General features: G+C 43.4%; 1 protein-coding gene across 22 annotated transcripts in view; it reads right to left on the bottom strand.

Moving 5' to 3' along the window:
• Window positions 1-22522, bottom strand: part of LOC129862032 (neuronal cell adhesion molecule-like) — a 127907-nt gene that overhangs the window by 10779 nt on the left and 94606 nt on the right. For 6 of the 22 annotated variants that reach the window (XR_008760712.1, XR_008760711.1, XM_055933323.1 and 3 more), the window contains 23 exons: window positions 21389-21511; window positions 20536-20706; window positions 19999-20055; window positions 17904-18015; window positions 17217-17401; window positions 16207-16338; window positions 15832-15975; window positions 15601-15712; window positions 14514-14680; window positions 13592-13739; window positions 13208-13332; window positions 12733-12762; window positions 11375-11476; window positions 10585-10782; window positions 9877-9947; window positions 9543-9768; window positions 8399-8514; window positions 7810-8014; window positions 7478-7600; window positions 2928-3104; window positions 2380-2418; window positions 1373-1438; window positions 574-702 (listed from right to left, as the gene is read on the bottom strand). Coding sequence is in view for 20 of the 22 variants with exons in the window: in XM_055933323.1 (XP_055789298.1) it covers window positions 574-702; window positions 1373-1438; window positions 2380-2418; window positions 2928-3104; window positions 7478-7600; window positions 7810-8014; window positions 8399-8514; window positions 9543-9768; window positions 9877-9947; window positions 10585-10782; window positions 11375-11476; window positions 12733-12762; window positions 13208-13332; window positions 13592-13739; window positions 14514-14680; window positions 15601-15712; window positions 15832-15975; window positions 16207-16338; window positions 17217-17401; window positions 17904-18015; window positions 19999-20055; window positions 20536-20706; window positions 21389-21511 (2958 nt within the window). In the remaining 2 variants the exon portion in view is untranslated. The remainder of the gene's footprint in view (window positions 1-573; window positions 703-1372; window positions 1439-2379; window positions 2419-2927; window positions 3105-7477; window positions 7601-7809; window positions 8015-8398; window positions 8515-9542; window positions 9769-9876; window positions 9948-10584; window positions 10783-11374; window positions 11477-12732; window positions 12763-13207; window positions 13333-13591; window positions 13740-14513; window positions 14681-15600; window positions 15713-15831; window positions 15976-16206; window positions 16339-17216; window positions 17402-17903; window positions 18016-19998; window positions 20056-20535; window positions 20707-21388; window positions 21512-22522) is intronic. The other 16 variants (XM_055933328.1, XM_055933330.1, XM_055933331.1 and 13 more) reach the window with 10 other exon arrangements.

Below are 22522 nucleotides of genomic sequence, written 5' to 3'. Positions count from 1 at the left end.
AATATCCTTTTAGACCCCGGATGGGCAACTCCAGTCCTCGGGGGTCTGATTAAGGTCACACTTTTGTCCCAGCCCCAGCTAACACACCTGACTCCAATAATCTACTAATCATGATATTCAGTTTAGTAAGTAATTAGTTTAATCAGCTGTGTTTGCAAGGAATCGGGACAGAGTGTGACAGCACTCCGGCCCCTGAGGACTGGAGTCGCACATCCCTGTTTTAGACTCTTTCTGCTGCTGGTTCCTGTTTATTATTAGATTTGTGTCGGGGCAGTTTGAAGGCAGTATATCAAAGATGATTTTTTAATCAGACAGGATAATTTATCCTATCTGTGCTAGACATACAGTACAGTTCAAAAGTTTGACACACCTACTCATTCGAGGGTTTTTCTTTACAATGTAGAAAATAGCAAAAATAAAGAAAAACCCTTGAAAAAAAAGCTGCACTTTTGACTGGTACTGTAACTGCCAATGTTTGCATAAACCTGCATTATCAAATCACTGAGTAGGAGTCTCTTGTACCTATATGTTTAAGTATAACTGATGTACAGTGGATAAAATAGTTTGTCTTACTGTTGTCGTTCTTAATGATATATTCTAGATAAACATGTTTTTCCGCTCCCCAGTACTCCCAACTGATTAGCATTCCGTCCTCTCCCACGGAAGAGCTAACGTTCCTGAATGCCGGAGCCGCTGGAGGCACTGAGCACAACAAGAGAAGAAGACAACCAAAAAGCTCACACTGTAGGTCAAAGGTCAATTGAAAAAAAGAAAATTCTAATCAAACTGTTCCTGCTGAAAATACTCCTAAAATACTCTGTAAAAATATATCAATCTGAGTCTGACTTTAAGTCTGTGCACTCACACTCAACTTGCTTAGATACTGACAAAGCCTGTAGATGACTTTGCTACAGTTTATACCAGTGGTTCCCAACCAGGTGTACGAGGCCTATCCACAGGGGGTACTTGAGAAGACTCATGAGACCATAGGCTTACTGGTAAAATACACATGAGGGGGTACTTCAGGGGTACTCCGGGCAGAGCAAAATTCAGTTGATGGTACAATAACTAAAAAAGGTTGGGAACCACTGGTTTATACCATACAAATAACACATCATTTGCTTGTAGGCATACATTATATTGAACATCTGTCTGTATCATAGAATCTATAGGTCAAAATCAAAGCAAAATACACGTTGATTTTCCATTCCACTTTCAGTTAGGTCTACTTCTATTACATCTACAGTTGCTCCTTTCCTACAAGTATCTTACAAACGGATTCAGACAATAAAGCCTGAACATTTGTAATACATTACAAATGTAATCACTAAGACTGTAAGATGTGCATGGTCAATGACTAGAGCGGCTGTACCCTTGTGGAATGGGTGGTGTGGAGGAGACCCTGCTATGGGAGGTGAGGTTTGGGTTCGGGTGTTCCCTGGAACAACACGGAGAAGAATAAGAAACACCATACCCAACACTCATCAGACACAGCAGCTTCAACCACAAGCATAGGTAAGACAGCGAGCTGGCGACAAACAGGTCCATTACCACGCATGCAGTGGAAGTGCAAGTAAACAGTCAGCATGTCTGAGGATCAGTCGGAGCAGGGTTCAAACATGCACAATGTCATGCATGGGACAGCACAGCACCAGCCAGACATAGAAATACAGACATAGATCAGCAGTCACAGAGTCGCCATCACACCGTTAGAAAGGAAGCTGCAACACTGAAGAGTTTTGAGTGTGCTATTTGGTTAACGGTGTTACAGCAGCCAAATAAACACCACGTCATATAATTATGTCTGTACAGATGTAGGATTTTAATTTGATCACTCTATTGTTGCTGAGAAGTTCCCTGCGCCAACAGGAAATGCAGATGAGATTTGTGATTTACATAAATTCACTGAACAAATGCACTAGCACATGGTAATATTAACACATGTAGCCTGATTTTGACCAGCTAATAGCCTAAACACCGATCAAGCAACCTTATTGACTAAACGTTCAAATTCTGTTGCTGCAGGATTATTTTTGTAAATGTTTTATTGTAACACTTGCTGTGACAATATAGGTCAAATTAAGATTCTACATCTGTATGTAGCTATCTTCAAGGTTTCAGCTTTGAATTCAGGTCCTGCTGGGTCGAGGGGTCAAGGGGATTGGTAGAAGCAGGAGGAGAGTCTTTCAAAGGGCAACGCAGGCTTGGACCGGTCTTTGAAGCCAAGGCAGTATGCGTTAAGCATCTCAGAGTACAGTATGAGTGCTGATCTATTCATTAAACCTGATTCTAGGTCAGTACTCTTATTCTGAGATGCTTTGTAAATATGGGCCCGGATCTGTTCGTATGAAGAGCATGCAGACTGAGAGCTACAGGTACCTCCTCCAACCTCGTCTACTGAAGGATGATACATTAGGACTTTGAGGGAAAAGAGGGGACACAAAAGTTGATATCAAGGTCAATATGACGCCTGCATGTCCCTTTCACTAAATGTACCAGTGAGTAAGCAGGAACATGCTGTAATACAGAAAGAACTGGACCAGCTCATTTCAAAGTACTGAGAAACACACGCACAGTTAGTGTTCTTACAAACATTACTACACTGAGGTTATGCCATGCTTTGACACAAAGCTGCACACTGTTTGACACACTGAAGACGATTCAACAGTAGATCTACAAGGACAACAGACTGACATTATGAACATTTAAACAGAGAAGCATGCTTCATAAGATACACAATACACCATCTAGATGTTTGGTGTTGACCTGAACCATTCAACATGGTACATGTGTGGAATGGTATGTAACTAAGGAGGACTCCCATACCATAACCATATCAATTTACAGGATACGTCCTCTATCGCCTTTGACTACAGTCAAAGTTTGTTTTCTACTTGTGACCTTCAGTAGCGTACTTTCACACTTACCTTCGTCCATAATAGTGACGGCTTCCTCTGTAATGGCGGGCCCTGCTCCCTGGCCTGTTTTGGCATTGAAATAAAACTTGTAGCGTGTGCTGTACTTGAGGTTGGGGAGCGTGACGGAGGTCTTGTTGGCCGGCAGGGCCAGCTCTTCCATCGGACCCAGCTCGTTGGAGTTATTGACTGAAGAGGTGGAGGAGGAGGTAAGGTAGAGGTGGAGGAGGGGAGAGGTGGAGGAGGGGGTAAGGTAGAGGTGGAGGAGGGGAGAGGTGGAGGAGGAGGTAGAGGTGGAGGAGGGGAGAGGTGGATGAGGGGGTAAGGTAGAGGTGGATGAGGGGAGAGGTGGAAGAGGAGGTAGAGGTGGAGGATCAGAGGGGTGGAGGAGGGGGTAAGGTAGAGGTGGAGGAGGGGAGAGGTGGAGGAGGAGGTAGAGGTGGAGGAGGGGAGAGATAGAGGAGGGGGTAAGGTAGAGGTGGAGGAGGGGAGAGGTGGAGGAGGAGGTGGAGGAGGAGGTAGAGGTGGAGGAGGAGGTAGAGGTGGAGGAGGGGGTAAGGTAGAGGTGGAGGAGGGGAGGGGAGAGGTGGAGGAGGAGGTAAGGTAGAGGTGGAGGAGGGGAGAGGTGGAGGAGGAGGAGGAGGTCAGGTAGAGGTGGAGGAGGGGAGAGGTGGAGGATTAGAGAGGCGGAGGAGGGGTAAGGTAGGGGTGGAGGAGGGGAGAGGTGGAGGAGGGGGTAAGGTTGAGGTGGAGGATTGGAGAGGTGGATGAGGAGGATTGGAGAGGTGGATGAGGGGGTAGGGTAGAGGTGGAGGAGGGGAGAGGTGGAGGAGGAGGTAGAGGTGGAGGAGGGGGTAAGGTAGATGTGGAGAGATGTTTGTTGATGTTTCTGGTTTGGTCAATACAACATACTGTACATGCATGGCTAACACACAGTACATACACAGGCTCAACTCTTATGTAATGACACCAGATAATAATGAGTACTATGGTGATAGTACTACACAGACATGAAGGACCTACTGTATGTAGTAACTCCTCCAGGAGTAAATCCTCCTGTAGTAACCCCTAATGTAATAATGCCTACTGTAACAACGCCTACTGTAATAACGCCTACCGTCCTGTAATAGCTCCTCATGTAGTAACTCCTCCTGTAGTAACCCCTAATGTAATAATGCCTACTGTAACAACGCCTACTGTAATAACGCCTACCGTCCTGTAATAGCTCCTCCTGTAGTAACTCCTCCTGTAGTAACTCTTGCCATGATAACTCCTCCCGTAGTATCTCCTCCTGCAGTAAATCCTACTGTAATAACTCCACCCGTAGTAACTACTCCTGTAGTAACTCCTCCTGTAGTAACTCTTGCCATGATAACTCCTCCCGTAGTATCTCCTCCTGCAGTAAATCCTACTCTAATAACTCCACCCGTAGTAACTACTCCTGTAGAAACACCTCCTGTAGGAACCCTCTCCCGTAGTAATCCTCCCGTTGTAATGCCTACTGTAATAACTGCTCGTGTAATAACTCCTCCCGTAGTAATTCATACTGTAGTAAGTCCTCCCGTAGTAACTCCACCTGCATTAAATAATATCGTAATAACTCCACCCGTAGTAATTACTCCTGTAGTAACTCCTCCCGTAAAAGTCATCCTGTAGTAACTCCTCCGGTAGTAAATCGTCCCGTAGTAACTCTTATGTAATGACACAAGATAATAATGAGTACTATGGTGGTAGTACTGCACAGACATGAAGGACCTACTGTAGTAACTCCTCCTGCAGTAAATCCTCCTGTAACAACTCCTCCCGTAGTAACTCCACCCGTAGTAATGCCTACTGTGATAACTCCTACTGTAATAACTCCTCCCGTAGTAACTCCTCCCGTAGTAATGCCTACTGTAATATCTCCTCTTGTAGTAGCTCCTACTGTAGTAATTCCTCACGTAGTAACTCCTCCCGTAGTAACTCCTACTGTAATAACTCCTACTGTAATAACTCCTACTGTAATAACTCCTACTGTAATAACTCCTACTGTAATAACGCCTACTGTAATAACTTCTACTGTAATATACCCAACCATAGCAACTGCTACTGTAGTAATTCCTCCCGTAGTAACTCCTACTGTAGTAACTCCTCCTGTAGTAACTCCTCCCGTAATAACTCCTACTGTAATAACTCCTACTGTAATAACACCGCTCGTAGTAACTCCTACTGTAATACCTCCTCCCGTAGTAACTCATCCCGTAGTAACTCATACTGTAATAACTACTCCTGTAATAACTCCTCCCGTAGTAATTCCTACTGTAATAACACTTCCTGTAATAACTTATCCTGTAATAACTCCTACTGTAATAACTCCTCCCGTAGTAACTTCTCCCGTAATAACTCCTACTGTAATAAGTAATCTTGTAGTAACTCCTCCTGCAGTAAATCCTATTGTAGTAACTACTCCTGTAATAACTCCTCCCGTAGTAACTCCTACTGTAATAACACTTCCTGTAATAACTTATCCTGTAATAACTCCTACTGTAATAACTCCTCCCGTAGTAACTCCTACTGTAATAACTCCTCCCGTAGTAACTCCTCCCGTAGTAACCCATACTGTAATAACTTCTCCTGTAATAACTCCTATTGTAGTAACTCATCCCGTAGTAACTTCTCCCGTAATAACTCCTACTGTAATAAGTAATCTTGTAGTAACTCCTCCTGCAGTAAATCCTATTGTAGTAACTACTCCTGTAATAACTCCTCCCGTAGTAACTCCTACTGCAATAAAACCCTCCCGTAGTAACTCCTCCCATAGTAATTCCTACTGTAGTAACTCCTCCCGTAGTAACTACACCCGTAATAACTACTTCTGTAGTAACTGCTCCTGTACTAACTCATCCTGTACTAACTCATCCTGTACTAACTCATCCCGTAATATGTCCTCCCGTAGTAATTCCTCCCGTAGTAAATCCTCCCATAGTAACTCCTACTGTAATAATTCTTCCTGCAGTAACTCCTCCCGTAGTAACTGCTCCTGTAGTAACTCCTACTGGAATAACTCCTCCTGCAGTAATTCCTCCTGTAGTAAGTACTCCTGTAGTATTTCCTCCTGTAGATATTCTTCCTGTAGTAAGTCCTCCTGTAGTAATTCCTCCTGTAGTAATTCCTCCTGTAGTAATTCCTCCCATAGTAACTCATCCGTAGTAATTCCACCCGTAGTAATTTCCACTGTAATAACTCCTCCTGTAAAAACTCCTCCTGTAGTAACTCCTCCTGCAGTAAATCCTCCTGTAGTAACTCATCCTGTAGTAACTCATCCTGTAGTAACTCATCCTGTAGTAACTCATCCTGTAGTAACTCATCCTGTAGTAGCTCATCCTGTAGTAACTCATCCTGTAGTAACTCATCCTGTAGTAACTCATCCTGTAGTAACTCATCCTGTAGTAACTCATCCTGTAGTAACTCATCCTGTAGTAATTCATCCTGTAGTAACTCATCCTGTAGTAATTCATCCTGTAGTAACTCATCCTGTAGTAACACATCCTGTAGTAACTCCTCCTGTAAAAACTCCTCCTGTAGTAACTCCTCCTGCAGTAAATCCTCCTGTAGTAACTCATCCTGTAGTAACTCATCCTGTAGTAACTCATCCTGTAGTAAATCCTCCTGTAGTAACTCATCCTGTAGTAACTCATCCTGTAGTAACTCCTCCTGTAGTTATTCCTCATTTAGTAACCATCCTGTAGTAACTCATCCTGTAGTAACTCCTCCTGTAGTAATTGCTCATTTAGTAACTCATCCTGTAGTAATTCATCCTGTAGGAACTCATCCTGTAGTAACTCATCCTGTAGTAACTCATCCTGTAGTAACTCATCCTGTAGTAACTCATCCTGTAGTAACTCATCCTGTAGTAGCTCATCCTGTAGTAACTCATCCTGTAGTAATTGCTCATTTAGTAACTCATCCTGTAGTAATTCATCCTGTAGGAACTCATCCTGTAGTAACTCATCCTGTAGTAACTCCTCCTGTAGTAACACATCCTGTAGTAACTCCTACTGTAGTAACTCATCCTGTAGTAATTGCTCATTTAGTAACTCATCCTGTAGTATTTAATCCTGTAGTAACTCATCCTGTAGTAATTCATCCTGTAGTAACTCATCCTGTAGTAACACATCCTGTAATAACTCATCCTGTAGTAACTCATCCTGTAGTAACTCATCCTGTAGTAACTCATCCTGTAGGAACTCATCCTGTAGTAATTCCTCATTTAGTAACTCATCCTGTAGTAATTCTTCATTCAGTAACTCATCCTGTAGTAATTCCTCATTTAGTAACTCATCCTGTAGCAATTCCTCATTTAGTAACTCATCCTGTAGTAACTCATCCTGTAGTAATTCATCCTGTAACTCCTACTGTACACTAGACAACACTACAGACAGCAAAGAAGTGTTGGAATCATCAAGAAAAGGCTCTCAAATCTCTCAAATCTCGTACAGAACCTCTAGCTCTAAAGATCTACTATCTTATCCCTGATGCAACCTGTCCTTAACATAGGTAGAAACGTCCCTGTGAAGGCCCACCTTGCTGGTATTTGAGGATGTAGCCGGTGAGGTGTCCGTTGCGGTCGTTGGGAGGACCCCATTCCAGAGTCAAATTGTTCAGGTTAGAGTTGGTGATTCTCAGGAAAGATGGCCGCCCAGGAACTGCATGATAAACACAAAAGGAATATTCACACAAATGAATCTTCTTCTGTATTGTTTTGTAATGTAAGTTGAGTTGAGCACAAAAGCTTCCTTGAATGAGTACACTATCTATGGATGCCGGCCCACCAACACGGAGCGTTGACTTGAGAATGTCTGTTGTAGTTTCTATATTTTATGACGTAGAATTAATGAATGTTGGCTCCTCCTACCTCCTTCGGGGGTCTCAAACTGCAGGTTGGAGCTAGCGGGGCCCTCCCCCTTGCCGTTGAAGACCCTGACGTTGAACAGGTAGAGGCTGTAGGGCTGCAGGCCTGGGAGCATGCCATGACTCTTGTTCCCACTGAAGGTCAGAAGCTGCTGCTCCACACGGTGGGAGTTGTGTTTGTGGAGGCTCCGCTCAAGCCAGTAATACACCTGGTAGAGACAGATACAGAGGAGTTAGATGGGTGTGTGTGTGTTGGGCGGGGGGGGTTGTGGAGGCTCCGCCCACGACAGTAGTACACCTGAGATATACAAATATAGAGCTATGAAATTGGTGTGTGTGTGTGTGTGTGTGTGTGTGTGTGTGTGTGTGTGTGTGTGTGTGTGTGTGTGTGTGTGTGTGTGTGTGTGTGTGTGTGTGTGTGTGTGTGTGTGTGTGTGTGTGTGTGTGTGTGTGTGTGTGTGTCATGGTGGGGGGAATAAGTGGCATGTGTGCGTACATGTATCTGTCTGTGTGTCTGTTTCTATGCATCTACTGTTTTGTATCACAGTATTACATTATCCTCTCATCTTTGAAGACAGCATTGTGTACAGTACCTTGTATCCCTTGAGATGTCCCCGTACTGTCTTCGGTGGGACAGGCTCCCAGTGCACCTCAGCCAGGGTGCTGTTCAACACTAGGACCTGGACACTGTCTGGAGCCTGCACCGGCACTGTGGGAAACCCGGTCAGAGGGAACACAATTACAACAGAAACCAGTCTCATTAAGGGACAGAACAACGCCACTTCATTTGAGACAATTACAACTTCTGCTGTAGTTCAAATCAAATCCATTTTTATTGGCCCAGTACACACGGTTAGCAGATGTTATTGGTCACATACACATGGTTAGCAGATGTTATTGGTCACATACACATGGTTAGCAGATGTTATTGGTCACATACACATGGTTAGCAGATGTTATTGGCCACATACACATGGTTAGCAGATGTTATTGGTCACATACACATGGTTAGCAGATGTTATTGGTCACATACACATGGTTAGCAGATGTTATTGGTCACATACACAGGGTTAGCAGATGTTATTGGCCACATACACACGGTTAGCAGATGTTATTGGTCACATACACATGGTTAGCAGATGTTATTGGTCACATACACAGGGTTAGCAGATGTTATTGGTCACATACACATGGTTAGCAGATGTTATTGGTCACATACACGCGGTTAGCAGATGTTATTGGTCACATACACACGGTTAGCAGATGTTATTGCGAGTGTAGTGAAATGCTTGTAAGGACTAGAAGCGAGGCAGCCCTCTCTGTCGGCGCCATTTTGTTCACTAACTTCCAAGAACAGATCAAATGAAGAAGAGCTAGAACATGTAACAACTCTGTATCTGTCACGCCATGCAACACATCAGTCAGTTTTCAGGACACACATTCATACCTAACACCTTAAAAGCACGTCAATGGAGATTCTCCATTAGTGGCGGCAGATAGCCTAGTGGTTAAGAGTGTTGGGACAGTAACCGAAAGGTCGCTGGTTTGAATGCCTGAGCTGACTAGGTGAACAATCTGCCGATGTGCCATTGAGCAAGGCACCAAACCCTAATTGCTCTGGATAAGAGTGCCTGATCAATAAATAATAATGTTTAAAAACAATAAGCATGCTTTACAGTCCAGGAAACCGGCCCATAGTGTATTCTTAAAGAAACAAAAGGGCGGTGCGTGACTCACAGTCCTCTCCGGAGTGTCCAGTGACCACAGCTGGATCAGGGCCAATCCCGTTGTTGTTAATGGCTTGAACCTTAACCTCGTATGGTGTGAAGGTGGGCGTCCCAGAGACCATGAACTTGGAGACGTTGGCCACGGTCACTGACGTCCAGTTCTTGTCCACATCCTTCTGTCTCCACATCACCTTGTACTGCAGGCCTGGACCGTTAGCCTGGAGGCCTGACATTGGCTATGAGTGACAGATAATCACATTGTTATTACTTTGACTAACAGTACTGCATTAATGAACAGCTGACACCATCTTCCTTACAAATAAAAAGTTACAGCTGTAGCTTACCTTCCACAATATCATAAGATTGTCATGTTCAGTTCCAAAACCTTTAACTCCGCTGGGGTTCTCATCTGGAGCTGAAGCAGGTGAAGAAATGTCAATTACACAGAATGCCAAATCAACAGTTTGCACAAATCAACAGTATGCACAAATCAACAGAATGCCAAATCAACAGTATGCATAAATCAACAGTATGCACAAATCAACAGAATGCCAAATCAACAGTATGCACAAATCAACAGAATGCCAAATCAACAGTATGCATAAATCAACAGAATGCCAAATCAACAGTATGCACAAATCAACAGAATGCCAAATCAACAGTATGCATAAATCAACAGAATGCCAAATCAACAGTATGTCCAAATCAACAGAATGCACAAATCAACAGTATGCACAAATCAACAGAATGCCAAATCAACAGTATGTCCAAATCAACAGAATGCACAAATCAACAGTATGCACAAATCAACAGAACTCAACAGAATGCACAAATCAACAGAATGCACAAATCAACAGAATGCACAAATCAACAAAATGCACAAATCAACATTATGCACAAATCAACACAATGCCAAATCAACAGAATGCCAATTCAACAGAATTCCAAATCAACGGTGCCAAATCAACAGTATGCACAAATCTATACACTGTATAAGTCAACTAATTATACAATCAACCCTATTATTAACAAGTCAATTCTAGAATCTGTACCTGCAGGGTTGGTCTTGTACATGTGGGAGGGGTTGGAGGGATCAGAGAGACCCACAGCGTTCAGCGCCAGGACTCTGAAGGAGTAGTGAACGTAAGGGGACAGTTCGAGGTGAGCCGTGGTCTTGCTGCCCGGGACATGCGTCAGGTTGTGCCAGTGGCCGTGATCGTGGAGAGAGTCTGTGTACTGGATCACAAATTCTGAGGGGGAACGAAGTGGACAAATAGTGAATGATTGCAGGGAATGTAGAATGACATTTGGAATGTGTTATCTAACTCCAGTCTTGGTATGGTTGGCTCCCTGATATACTGTATACCTAACAGCATTACCCTGGAAGATCCTCACACGATCAGAAACACATCAGATTCACCATTAAATACATATGATATGGGTAGTGCTGAACAAACATAATTAGCGAGTACTCTGAGTAGTGCTAACATCATTAAAAACAGTGAGGTTGACTACACCTAATAGCACTGTGGCTGTAGTCTCAAGATAATAATGATTCAGCCATTAGATAGGGTTCTGGGAATAGCAGTCTGTCATTAGCACCACACTCTCTCTCTCTCACACACACACACACACACACACACACACACACACACACACACACACACACACACACACACACACACACACACACACACACACACACACACACACACACACACACACACACACACACACACACACACACAGTACTGTATACAGGCCTCTCAAGGGACAATATGGATCAAACTAACACAAAGAGAAACATCAACACAGAAGCACACAGATACAGCAGGTGCGTACTGTGAATAGGGCTGTTGTGTTCCTCTCCAGGTATCCAGGTGAGCTGGACACTCCTGGGTTTCATGTCGGTCAGCTCCAGGTCAGTAGGAGGGTCTGGTTGTTCTGGAGAACACAGGACATTGAGCTCAGTGCAATAGACAGCTACTTTACTGTACCTCTCAGCACAGCAACATTATTCATGCCATGCCACGTATGGAACCACAGACTGATAAAAAAAATAAGTATAGAACCACAGCAAGAGAAAACCCTTTTTATTGCCACAAGAAAGCTTTAGACAGATGAGCTGGATGGAAATGAAACACTTCACCCCACTCTGCAGCAGGGACAGAGACACCAAGCAGTGTGACAAACATATCTGTGGATTATAGAGATACTTCAGCATCTAGGCAATGAAGCCCTTTATCTACTGTACTTCCCCAGAGTCAGATGAACTAGTGGATACCATTATTTATGCCTTTGTGTGCAGTTTGAAGGAAGTTGTTAATAGCGCAATTGCTAACAAGCGTTAGCACATTTTTTTTTTTTTTTTTTTTTTTTTTTTTTAACCTTTATTTAACTAGGCAAGTCAGTTAAGAACAAATTCTTATTTTCAATGACGGCCTAGGAACAGTGGGTTAACTGCCTGTTCAGGGGCAGAACGACAGATTTGTACCTTGTCAGCTCGGGGATTTGAACTTGCAACCCTCCGGTTACTAGTCCAACGCTCTAACCACTAGGCTACCCTGCCGCCACAAACTTGACTGGACTGGAAGTCTATGGTAACTGCTAGCATGCTAGTAGATACCATAGTCTTCCAGTCATTGCACTGACGCTGGTTAGCGTTGGCTCGCAAAAGTATCTCTAACTTTCTTCATACTGGACACAGAGACATAAAAATGGTATCCATGAGTTCATCTGACTCTGGGGAAGTAGACAAATGGCATTATTGCCAAAATCCCCAGGTATCCCTTTAAAGGCACTAGTAATTACTCCCCACTCACAGACTCCGTTTTAATGAGCTGTATTGCTGATGTATTCATTCAACAACACATGCTAAACAAAATAACAAAAGCACATTTAGGGAATTAAGAAAATCGTCAAACGTCTTTTAAAATAAAGAATGAATGATATAAGAAAATGGTGAAATCAAAAAGCCCTTTAAAAACGGTGGATGAATTAAAACAACTGTCTGTTGCTCCGTCCGTCCGTCAGTCCGGATGCTGGTGATGTCACACACAAACACTGTGAATGATCACATCTGCGAGCAGCGCAGCATGCTTGACTATGCAGACCACATAATCCACACACACGAACACGAACACACACAAGCCCATGGGACTGGGAGCAGAGATGAGCATTTGTGTTTACTGCAGGTTTACCATAGATGACAGCTGGAGTAGGAGCTGCCTCTGCCAGGTAGGAGAACAGGTGGGAGTGAGGTAGGGGTTAAGTAGTTAGTGATTAGAGACAACACCAGGACACTCTCTCTTACTTGGCGTTATTTCACATAATAGAATAGAATATAGTATAATAGAATAGACTAACTTAATTTTTCCCAACAAAACTAACAGATACAACATTGTTACTGTCGTGTGATTTGAGGGATCATGAGCATGTTTCTGGTATGTAAGTTTACGAGAGAGAGTTACAGATGTAGGACCATTTGATCAGCCTCGTGATTTACATAAATTCACTGAAAACATGTCCTAACACACAGTTATATTAACAGTATTCCACTTTTCATGTAGCCTCATTTTGACCAGCTAATAGACTAACCACCGATCAAGCAACATCACGGATTAAACGTTCAAATCGTCAATACAGGTCAAATTAAGATCCCACATCTGTACATACCGACGACAGTGAGCTCAGCACTGGCAGAGTCATGGTCCAGAGTAGTATTCATTATGCAGGTGTAAGTTCCAGCATCGTTCTCTGTCACATCTGTTATGGTCAAGCTGTCAGAGTCCACCAGAAATCTGGGATGACAAAGACAAAAATGGAAAAAAAGGGTCCGATCCTTAAGAGGTTTTTAAGGGTCCTCTTGTGTAAGTGTACAACCCTTTCGTTTGTGTTGAATTGTGTGTTTATGTATGCACTCAGGAAGCACTGACGGACTAATGAATAAACTAAATTGAACCAAACAAGAGTAGAATATACAAAAGCAGGACTCACTACTGCGGATATAATGGCACGTGCTCTATGTTGAAACATGAGTGTTTGAGTACCAGCACGTACCTCTCGTCGTCGGGCAGCTCTCCGTTGTCTTTCAGCCAGATCATGATGGGGATGAGGGTGGGGTCGTGTTTTACTTTACACTCAAACACCACGTTCCTGTTTCTCTGGGCCACCTTGTATTTCGGCTGCTTCAGGATACGAGTTGGCTCTGGGGGGGAGAAGTTACATCAGAAACAACTCATTATCCTGCTCCGTTGTTTATGTCAATGAGACTGATCTGGAGAAATTAAAGTTGGATAAATAAGTGGTGTTCAGGGCCATCGGTTTTCCCTGGTTAGATCACATGGTCAGGAAAAAGTATTGACCCTATGTTTCCTATACGGTAAACCTTCAGAAAAACACATCCAGTAGAGAGAGAGAGAGAGAGAGAGAGAGAGAGAGAGAGAGAGAGAGAGAGAGAACACTGCCCACAAAATGAGGTGGAAACTGAGCTGCACTTCCTAACCTCCTGCCCAATGTATAACCATATTAGAGACACATAATTCCCCCAGATTACACAGATCCACAAAGAATTCGAGAACAAACCCTATTCTGATAAACTCCCATATCTACTGGGTGAAATACCACAGTGTGCAATCACAACAGCATGGTTTGTGACCTGTTGCCACAAGAAAAGGGCAACCAATGAAGAACAAACACCATTGTAAATACAACCCATATTTATGCGTATTTATTTTCCCTTTTGTACATTAACCATTTTTACATCGTTACAACACTGTATATAGACATAATATGACATTTGTAATGTCTTTATTCTTTTGAAACTTCTGTATGTTAAATGTTTACTGTTCATTTTTATTGTTTATTTAACTTTGTATATTATCTACCTCACTTGCATTGGCAATGTTAACATATGTTTCCCATGCCAATAAAGCCCCTTGAAATGAATTGAATTGAGAGAGAGAATAGTGTGGTATCTCACCTTTGACCTCCAGATAGACGTGGTTCTCAGCGATGCCCAGAGTGTTCCTGGCCACACAGATATACTTCCCACTGTTGAGGGCCTGGGCAACATATATCTCCAGAGTCCCGTTTTCATGCAGCAAGTAGGGGTCCCCTTCCAGGGTGCTGGACTGGCTGTCCTTAAACCTGACAGGGAATAGTGGAACCATAGGTTCTGAACTTTTAACCTGGGATTGGGGTAAGATTTTTTAACACACACATACCATGCAGTTCTGTTGCACATACTAAAACGTTTGTTTCCTAAAGTTAAAACCCTATTTCTTAAAAATGCTACAGCACTGGGTTACAGCACTGTGTTACAGCACTGTGTTGCAGCACTGGGTTACAGCACTGTGTTACAGCACTGTGTTACAGCACTGTGTTACAGCACTGGGTTACAGCACTGGGTTACAGCACTGGGTTACAGCACTGTGTTACAGCACTGGGTTACAGCACTGTGTTACAGCACTGGGTTACAGCACTGTGTTACAGCACTGGGTTACAGCACTGGGTTACAGCACTGGGTTACAGCACTGGGTTACAGCACTGTGTTACAGCACTGGGTTACAGCACTGTGTTACAGCACTGGGTTATAGCACTGGGTTATAGCACTGTGTTACAGCACTGTGTTACAGCACTGGGTTACAGCACTGTGTTACAGCACTGGGTTACAGCACTGGGTTATAGCACTGTGTTACAGCACTGTGTTACAGCACTGGGTTATAGCACTGTGTTACAGCACTGTGTTACAGCACTGTGTTGCAGCACTGTGTTGCAGCACTGTGTTGCAGCACTGTGTTATAGCACTGTGTTACAGCACTGTGTTGCAGCACTGTGTTGCAGCACTGTGTTACAGCACTGTGTTACAGCACTGTGTTACAGCACTGTGTTACAGCACTGGGTTACAGCACTGTGTTACAGCACTGTGTTGCAGCACTGTGTTACAGCACTGGGTTACAGCACTGTGTTGCACACCCATTGCTGCCAATACTGTGGCGCGACCTGTCTTTTTAGTACCCATAACTGCATGTAGAGTATACCAAAAAGTTCAAAGGTCATGAACTTACCATGTGATTTTGGGGATGGGCGAGCCGAAGGAGGAACAGTCCAGCAAGGCGTGGTTGTTTCTGATCACCTGGTAGACCTGGTTAGCTGGAGTCAATACTCTGGGTGTTTCAGCTATAAACAGACACAACACTGTGTTTGCAAGTTCAATGCACTTCAGTGACAGAAAAGCTGAGTTTCAAGCTTTAACTTTAAACTTCTGAGTTCTAAGTTTGAGTGAGGAGTCGACTCACAGAGAACGTTGACGAAGGCATTGGAGAGCAGATATCCATATTCATTGGATGCGTTGCACTGGTAGACTGCACTGGATCCAGTCTGGACTTCCTCGAAGATGATGGTGTCACCTTCCACCTTCCTATTGGAGTCCTCAGGTGAATCTAGCAAGGCGTCAAAACACGTGTCAAAAGTTTCACCATAAACAAAGAAATTGTTTAACTTGAACATTGTCTGTGTGTCTAAACCTCACAATGGCAGATGCATTGACTTAATCCCAAATAGACTATGGTGTCTGTGCACAGACAGACAGACAGACAGACAGACAGACAGACAGACAGACAGACAGACAGACAGACAGACAGACAGACAGACAGACAATACAGAGTACTCACTCTCTATGGGGATGCCATTCATGGCCCAGTTGATGGTGGGTTTGGGAGTACCACTGGCCCTACAGATAATTTGACCCTTCTCTCTAGGGGCCAGCACCAGGTTCCTGGGGGTAGTGATCCAGTAGGGTGCCGCTGGGAGGGGAGGACCACATGAACACAAGGCAAGCAGACGATTGGTTAAAGGTAGAATATAGAAGTTCGGTTGATGTTGACCTCACATTTGGACTTGAATGCTGGCTGTATGGTTGGATCATTTTTTTATTTGTTTTTCAACAAGGCAATGTTGCTGTAGAATTTGCATCAAAATACAAGGTTAAACAACGGAAAACTAAAAAGGAATGTGAGGGGAGAGAAAAATGGTCAGAAAGGTTACACAATACTGAAAGGCAGGAAAGCGGTTAATGACTGAACCCTCTGCTCCGGATACCACCATTTAAAAATCAATAAGGGAGATTGAAAGAGAGGATAAAAGCCCTGGAGGCAGCCGTACGTTCCTGAACCTTTCAGCCCTGCTCCTCACAGACCTTTTTTTGTGGTGTTATTGAATGGGTAGGACAGTGAACGTTTGTGGTGTTATTGAATGGGTAGGACAGTGAATGTTTGTGGTGTTATTGAATGGGTAGGACAGTGAATGTTTGTGGTGTTATTGAATGAGTAGGACAGTGACAGTGGTGTGGTCTTATTGAATGGGTAGGACAGTGACAGTGGTGTGGTGTTATTGAATGGGTAGGACAGTGAATGTTTGTGGTGTTATTGAATGAGTAGGACAGTGACAGTGGTGTGGTGTTATTGAATGGGTAGGACAGTGAACATTTGTGGTGTTATTGAATGGGTAAGACAGTGAACGTTTGTGGTGTTATTGAATGTGTAGGACAGTGACAGGCAGACAGGAAAGGCAGGAGGAGTCCACATCAGAAGGGCGGGTGCAGAATCCGGACCCATGCAGACCCTGCTATAGGCTACATGTGTGCTAGAGTTATCGGAACTAACTGCTAGGTCACATGACATACCTTTGACGGTGACACGGATGGTGTGGTGTATGGAGGCCAAGCGGTTGTGGGCAGTGCAGCGGTACTCGCCAGCGTCGGCATCGGACACGTTCACGATACGCAGTATCTTCTGGAAGGTCACGATGGAGGTACGCTTGTCAGGGAACTCCCCGCTCAGCTTACTCCACGAGACCTCTGGAGTGGGACTGGATAGGGAATAGGGAGAAGAGAGAGAGAGAGAGAGAGAGAGAGAGAGAGAGAGAGAGAGAGAGAGAGAGAGAGAGAGAGAGAGAGAGAGAGAGAGAGAGAGAGAGATTGAGAGAGAGAGAAAGAAAGAAAGAAAGAAAGAAAGAAAGAAAGAGAGAGAGAGAGAGAGAGAGAGAGAGAGAGAGAGAGAGAGAGAGAGAGAGAGAGAGAGAGAGAGAGAGAGATTGAGAGAGAGAGAAAGAAAGAAAGAAAGAGAGAGAGAGAGAGAGAGAGAGAGAGAGAGAGAGAGAGAGAGAGAGAGAGAGAGAGAGAGAGAGAGAGAGAGAGAGAGAGAGAGAATAGTGTGAAGACATACGTTTCCAGTGAACTTGTTTAGGTCACTATGATCTATAAGCACACATACATAATGGTAAAAATGAATTAATAATAGATGTATACCGTACACAACACATAATACAGGTACAACACATTGGCAGTTTCTCATTGGCACTAAGTACTTACAGTCCTTCAGTGACGCACTCCAACTCCAGGACCTGTCCTCTCAGCACCATCTTGGAGCTGCTGGAGCCAGAAGGGATGAGGAAAGTAGGTTTCCTCTCCTCCGCCGAGCCGTCTGCAGTCACAACGGAGGGGTCAGAGACACAACAAGACTACTGCTGCTCTGTTCATTTGAATTCCTGGGGTTTTACCAAGGTCAGTGTTGTACCACTGTGAAGGTACAGGTCAGGGCTCACATACTCAAACGCAGCAGTTGACTTTTTAAAAGGTGATTTGTGTTTGAGCTGACATCAGCAGCGTTACTAGTGAAGAGTAAGGGAAATTGCCTTTAAAAGTCTAGCGCAGTGTACAGGTCGTAAATGTGTTGGAATGAATCCCTGCCTTCATGTCTTACTGTAAGGGGTTCTTGGTCGAGCGGTAGCACTGTACTAAGAGGTGGTGGATATCTACGACATCTTCTTTTCCTGTACAGTTATAGCAAATAGTTAACTTCCAGTTCAGTGAGGATAAGGATAATCTTCTCAAAATAATCATCTTTGGATAAGATACTATGATATTAAGAGTTCAACAAATGGTGCTTGTGATAATGGCAATGATCATACAGAAAGAGAGGTACAACGTCTGTCAGATCAGCCTGTCTGTAGCCTCATCTGTTGTACGGCTGACTGCGTGTCTGCTTGACATGTGGCTTCAGGGTACTCGACAGACAGACGCATAGGAAGTGACGCTTTTGCAAACACTGAGAAATGAACTGATAGGAAATGAAAGATGTCAAAGACAGTGGAGAGGTTTTAAGTGGATTGGGAGGAAAGAATTCGGTTGGCTTGGTGAAGTGAATAGATTAACAGACTCTAGTGGCGGTGGTTGGAACATTCACCGTTTGCTAGGCTGTCAATCTGCTTTGCTCTAATGAAATATATATATATAATAGAGAGAAAGCTTTCCAAAAGTAGCCTACTGAATGTAATACAGACAGACCTACTGAATGTAATACAGACCTACTGAATGTCATACATACATCTTTCATTTCTTATCAGTTCATTTCTCAGTGTTTGCAAAAGCGTCACTTCCTATGCGTCTGTCTGTCGAATACCCTGAAGCTACATGTCACGCAGACCTACTGAATGTAATGCAGACAGACCTACTGAATGTAATACAGACATAATGAGTGTAATACAGACAGACCTACTGAATGTAATACAGACATAATGAGTGTAATACAGACAGACCTACTGAATGTAATACAGACATAATGAGTGTAATACAGACAGACCTACTGAATGTAATACAGACATAATGAATGTAATACAGACATACCTACTGAATGTAATACAGACAGACGTAGTGAATGTAATACCGACAGACCTACTGAATGTAATTCAGACCTACTGAATGTAATACCGACAGACCTACTGAATGTAATTCAGACCTAATGAATGTAATACAGACAGACCTACTGAATGTAATACAGACAGACCTACTGAATGTAATACAGACATAATGAGTGTAATACCGACAGACCTACTGAATGTAATACAGACCTACTGAATGTAATACATACAGACCTACTGAATGTAATACATGCCTACTGAATGTAATACAGACGGACCTACTGAATGTAATAGAGACCTAATGAATGTAATACAGACCTAATGAATGTAATACAGACCTAATGAATGTAATACAGACCTAATGAATGTAATACAGACCTACTGAATGTAATACAGACCTACTCAATGTAATAGAGACAGACCTACGGAATGTCAATTTGAATTGACAAAATATGAGCAAGGCAAAGGAGGAACCATCATGCAATGGTTCATTTTAGTCATTTGAAATTATGTTAATAAATTGTTGCTGTAGAAAAGATAATGTCTTTCACAAAAATGTATTCTTTGGTCAAGTTATGGTGGGAACTGTGGTTAGGTTAAGGTTTAGGGGGTTAATGCTAGTGCTTGATTTCTAGTATTGGTTTACTACTAAAGAAGAGGTCAATCACAGGGGTAAGGTTAAGGTTTAGAGGTCGATGTTAGTGGTTGGTTTCTATTGGTTGACGAACTATGGGAGGGTAGAGCCACTAGGGGTTGCCAAAACTCACCACTAAAAAAATCTGTTTCATTGAATAAAGCAGCAACAGTCTCATTGAATGCATCCACTGTAACACAACAGAAAATAATCAAACATGCCACATGTTGAAGTCAATAAAGTGATTGGACAAATAAACATGAATGGTTGAATACTGAAATCAAACTGTGTGAACTGAAGAAAATGCTGAATGATGATCATAGATATACTATAGATAAAGAATAGATGATCAAATCGTGTCTGTGAATCTGTATCGTCATGACGATCAGTCAGTGGTAACTGGACTGTATTAGAAAGCCTTCTGTTGTTGAGAGAGGCTTTTCATGATGACTACTAGACTACTACTGGTGACGCTGAGGTTGGGATCACTGACAGGAAACTCCTATGCAAACTGACACACACATTCAATGCTGAGCATGCACACACACACACACACACACACACACACACACACACACACACACACACACACACACACACACACACACACACACACACACACACACACATTCACGCGCACACACACATTCACACACACACATACACTTACGGTTGAGCACTAAGAGAGTGATGGGTTGTTTCTGCTGGATGGTCTGAGTGTGAGGGAAACGGGCGTAACAGATGTAGTCGTTCCTCGAGTCCTCCGTCAGAACGTTGGAGAAGTACAAGTCTCCGTTCAACGCCTGGAACACACGGCTACTCTGAGGCAGTCTCTGGAAGTCTGGGGGAGGAGAGGAGTCAACATGAGGAGAGGAGTCAACGTGAGGAGAGGAGTCAACGTGAGGAGAGAAGTCAACATGAGGAGAGAAGTCAACACGAGGAGAGAAGTCAACACGAGGAGAGAAGTCAACAGGAGGAGAGAAGTCCACATGAGGAGAGGAGTCAACGTGAGGAGAGGAGTCAACGTGAGGAGAGAAGTCAATGTGAGGAGAGAAGTCAACACGAGGAGAGAAGTCAACACGAGGAGAGAAGTCAACACGAGGAGAGAAGTCAACACGAGGAGAGAAGTCAACATGAGGAGAGAAGTCAACATGAGGAGAGAAGTCAACAGGAGGAGAGAAGTCAACACGAGGAGAGAAGTCAACATGAGGAGAGAAGTCAACATGAGGAGAGAAGTCAACACCATCAGGCCACACTACTGAGGCTTCCATTAATGTCTCGTTTTATGAGGAATATTTCGACTCATAATTTGCAAGCAATGAAACCAAACAGACAGACTACCCAAAAGGACAGACTACCCAAGACATGACCATTCAGAAACAGGTGTGGACAGGACATATTACCCATTAGGTTCTCATATGATCCAGCTAAAATGTCTGTAAACAAACAGGTATCTACAGGTATCTATGTATCTACAGTGAACTGCAGCACAACAGACAGTGAACTATAATGACCAGACTTACTGACGTCCATCCAGAAGATGATGGGAGGGGGCAGGCCAGCAGGGGGCCGGCAATGTAGCACTAGAGCCTCGCCCTCCTGAACTCTGATTGGCTCGTTCCTCTCCTTTGACCACAAGGGAGACCCTGAAATACACATGAGGGAAACATGATATACCAGTATGTGGTTCATACATTTACCTAACGTCACTAAGAAGGAATGAGATCTAGCTACATGGAAGGAATGAGGTCTAGCTACATTAAAGGAATGAGGTCTAGCTACATTAAAGGAATGAGGTCTAGCTACATGAAAGGATTGCTACATGGAAGGAATGAGGTCTAGCTACATGAAAGGAATGAGGTCTAGCTACATGAAAGGATTGCTACATGGAAGGAATGAGGTCTAGCTACATGAAAGGAATGAGTTCTAGCTACATGGAAGGAATGAGTTCTAGCTACATGGAAGGAATGAGTTCTAGCTACATGAAAGGAATGAGGTCTAGCTACATGAAAGGATTGCTACATGGAAGGAATGAGTTCTAGCTACATGGAAGGAATGAGTTCTAGCTACATGGAAGGAATGAGTTCCAGGTATATGGAAGGAATGAGTTCTAGCTACATGAAAGGAATGAGTTCTAGCTACATGAAAGGAATGAGGTTTAGCTACATGAAAGAAATTAGTTCTAGCTACATGGAAGGAATGAGTTCTAGGTATATGGAAGGAATGAGTTCCAGCTACATGAAAGGAATGAGTTCTAGCTACATGGAGGGAATGAGTTCAAGCTGCATGGAAGGAATGCTACATGAAATGAATGAGGTCTTGCTACATGAGAGGAATGAGTTCTAGCTACATGGAAGGAATGCTAAATGAAAGGAATGAGTTCTAGCTACATGGAAGGAATGAGTTCTAGCTACATGAAAGCAATGAGTTCAAGCTACATGAAAGGATTGTTGTAGCTGCATGGAAGGAACGAGGTCTAGCTACAAGAAAGGATTGTTGTAGCTGCATGGAAGGAATGAGGTCTAGCTACATGAAAGGATTGTTGTAGCTGCATGGAAGGAATGAGGTCTAGCTACATGAAAGGATTGTTGTATCTGCATGGAAGGAATGAGTTCTAGCTACATGAAAGGAATGAGTTCAAGCTACATGAAAGGATT

The sequence above is a fragment of the Salvelinus fontinalis genome, chromosome 9 (assembly GCF_029448725.1).
Source record: "Salvelinus fontinalis isolate EN_2023a chromosome 9, ASM2944872v1, whole genome shotgun sequence".
Classification (NCBI taxonomy): domain Eukaryota; kingdom Metazoa; phylum Chordata; class Actinopteri; order Salmoniformes; family Salmonidae; genus Salvelinus; species Salvelinus fontinalis.
This window is presented reverse-complemented; position numbering and strand designations above follow the sequence as displayed.